Consider the following 1,701-nt stretch of genomic DNA (forward strand, 5'->3'; position numbering starts at 1 on the left):
ATACAGCACTGAATAATTCAAAAGCTACAATGGATTTGACTTCAGCATTAGGAATTACTCCAGGAAGAGGTGAGCTAAGGAATGTGTCTATGATGGACAGTTGTTGGTGTGCCTTTGATGCAGTGTACTTAACAAGAGACTCTGTGAGACCACGCTGTCTCTCAACCTGACCAAACATTGAATGTGCATAGCTTATTGAATGAAAGGGCTCTCCTATGTCTTCAAGAAGCTTCATTGATGCTAGACTATCCTTCCCTCCTCCATTAAATGCTAGACAACGAACAGGACCGCCTTCAATGCTAATAACAGGAATCTTACTGCAAACAACGTTAGATCCAAAGAACTCAGGCCCTTCCCAATTTTTGAGGTTGTTTAAAAATCTCCATTCACCAAACGATTTGATGGTAAGTACTCGCCATAACTCTCCCAGTTTCTTATTGAAGTACTTAGACCAGTCCCCCAGGTCAATGTACTTGAGTGAAGGAGCCAGTGTACATAGTTTATTCATCTCAAACAATGCACAATGGAAGTAAATCTCCTCCATAAACGAGGTGCCATATTTAGTGTCTAGCTCTTCTAGTTGGAATGGATACCAGACTGTGGTAGAGAAGTACAGTCCCCCTGAGAGGCGATACGACATGTGCAGTTGTGGTCCAGAGTGAGAAATGAGCTCCAGCCTTGCAGTATCACCCAATGAGGCCACTCTTTTCTTCTCCTGTAGATTTCTTGTTGCCATTACTCCAACCTGATCTGTACTTTACTCTTGTGGGTTGTGCTGTTTAATTGGAGGTAGGGCAAATGGGAGTTACTGTAGCTACTTTAGAGTTCCTTAAAAATACTAAAAAACAATTCCAATAGCTTTGTCATTATCGTCATCATCGTTACTATTATGTAGATCTAATTGCTGCATCAATTATTGTACTTATTCTCTCAATCATCATCAATTATTTGTGCATACATGTACATGAATGGTTACGCTGTTTTAATTAAAATTAATTAAAAGTTCTTCATCGTCGTCCTCTTGGAGCACCGCGTCCCCTGCCACGCCCCCTACCTCTTCCTCTTCCTCTACCACGTCCCAAAGCAACTATAACAATAAAAATTAAAAATCTTTAAAAATTAATAGCAACATTTTGAGTATGTGGCAACAAATTTGCCAAATTAAAATACATTGAAACTTAATTTTAACAATTTGCCAAATTTCCTTCACCAGTGCAGTCAAACCTGTCTATTCTGGACACCTTAGGACTCAATAATACTGTCCTGATTATGAAAGTTTCTTTATTTTAGAGGCTTATGTTGCATTGAGGCTAATACCACCTGCTTATTGTTATACTGTCCATAATAGCAGGTTTGACAGTAAATATTACACACCCATAACTACCTGTACAGTCATAGGTACATATGTTGATTGTCACAAACCTTCTTTCTTTTTAGTTTTTCTTCTTGTAGTATCATCAACCAGCAATGTATCCAGAGGGACACTCTCAGGTAAAATATAGTATCTGATGTTGTTTCCTCTTAGACTCAGTGTGTCCAGTGCCAGGGGCTCTCTACCTTTCAGTGTCAATTTGACCGACTTTAAGTGAGTGTTCATACTCATATCAACACCTAATGACAATAATATTAACTACACAGCCAAGAATTATCATGCCGATACAGTACTACTGCCCAAAGTCAATGAATCAGGTCTGATACTAA

General features: G+C 38.9%; 1 protein-coding gene across 1 annotated transcript; it reads right to left on the minus strand.

The window, feature by feature from the left end:
- Positions 1 to 901: 901 nt before the first annotated feature.
- Positions 902 to 1,630, minus strand: LOC109585317 (small nuclear ribonucleoprotein Sm D1-like). Its single transcript, XM_020001330.1, has 2 exons — positions 1,423 to 1,630; positions 902 to 1,087 (listed from the first exon to the last, which is right to left on the minus strand). The coding sequence occupies exons 1-2, from the start codon at positions 1,601 to 1,603 to the stop codon at positions 1,008 to 1,010; spliced, it is 261 nt and encodes an 86-aa protein (XP_019856889.1). The 5' UTR covers positions 1,604 to 1,630; the 3' UTR covers positions 902 to 1,007.
- Between the last annotated feature and the right edge of the window lie 71 nt (positions 1,631 to 1,701).

Source organism: Amphimedon queenslandica, unplaced genomic scaffold, assembly GCF_000090795.2.
Source record: "Amphimedon queenslandica unplaced genomic scaffold, v1.1 AMPQUscaffold_13086, whole genome shotgun sequence".
NCBI lineage: Eukaryota > Metazoa > Porifera > Demospongiae > Haplosclerida > Niphatidae > Amphimedon > Amphimedon queenslandica.

What these genes read in the sequence shown, in the direction of transcription:
- LOC109585317 (XM_020001330.1), bottom strand. Translation starts at nt 1,603, where the DNA reads ATGAGTATGAACACTCACTTAAAGTCGGTCAAATTGACACTGAAAGGT. An exon ending in AAAAACTAAAAAGAAAGAAG is followed by an intron (nt 1,088 to 1,422) that starts GTTTGTGACAAT and finishes TTATTGTTATAG; the next exon opens with TTGCTTTGGGACGTGGTAGA.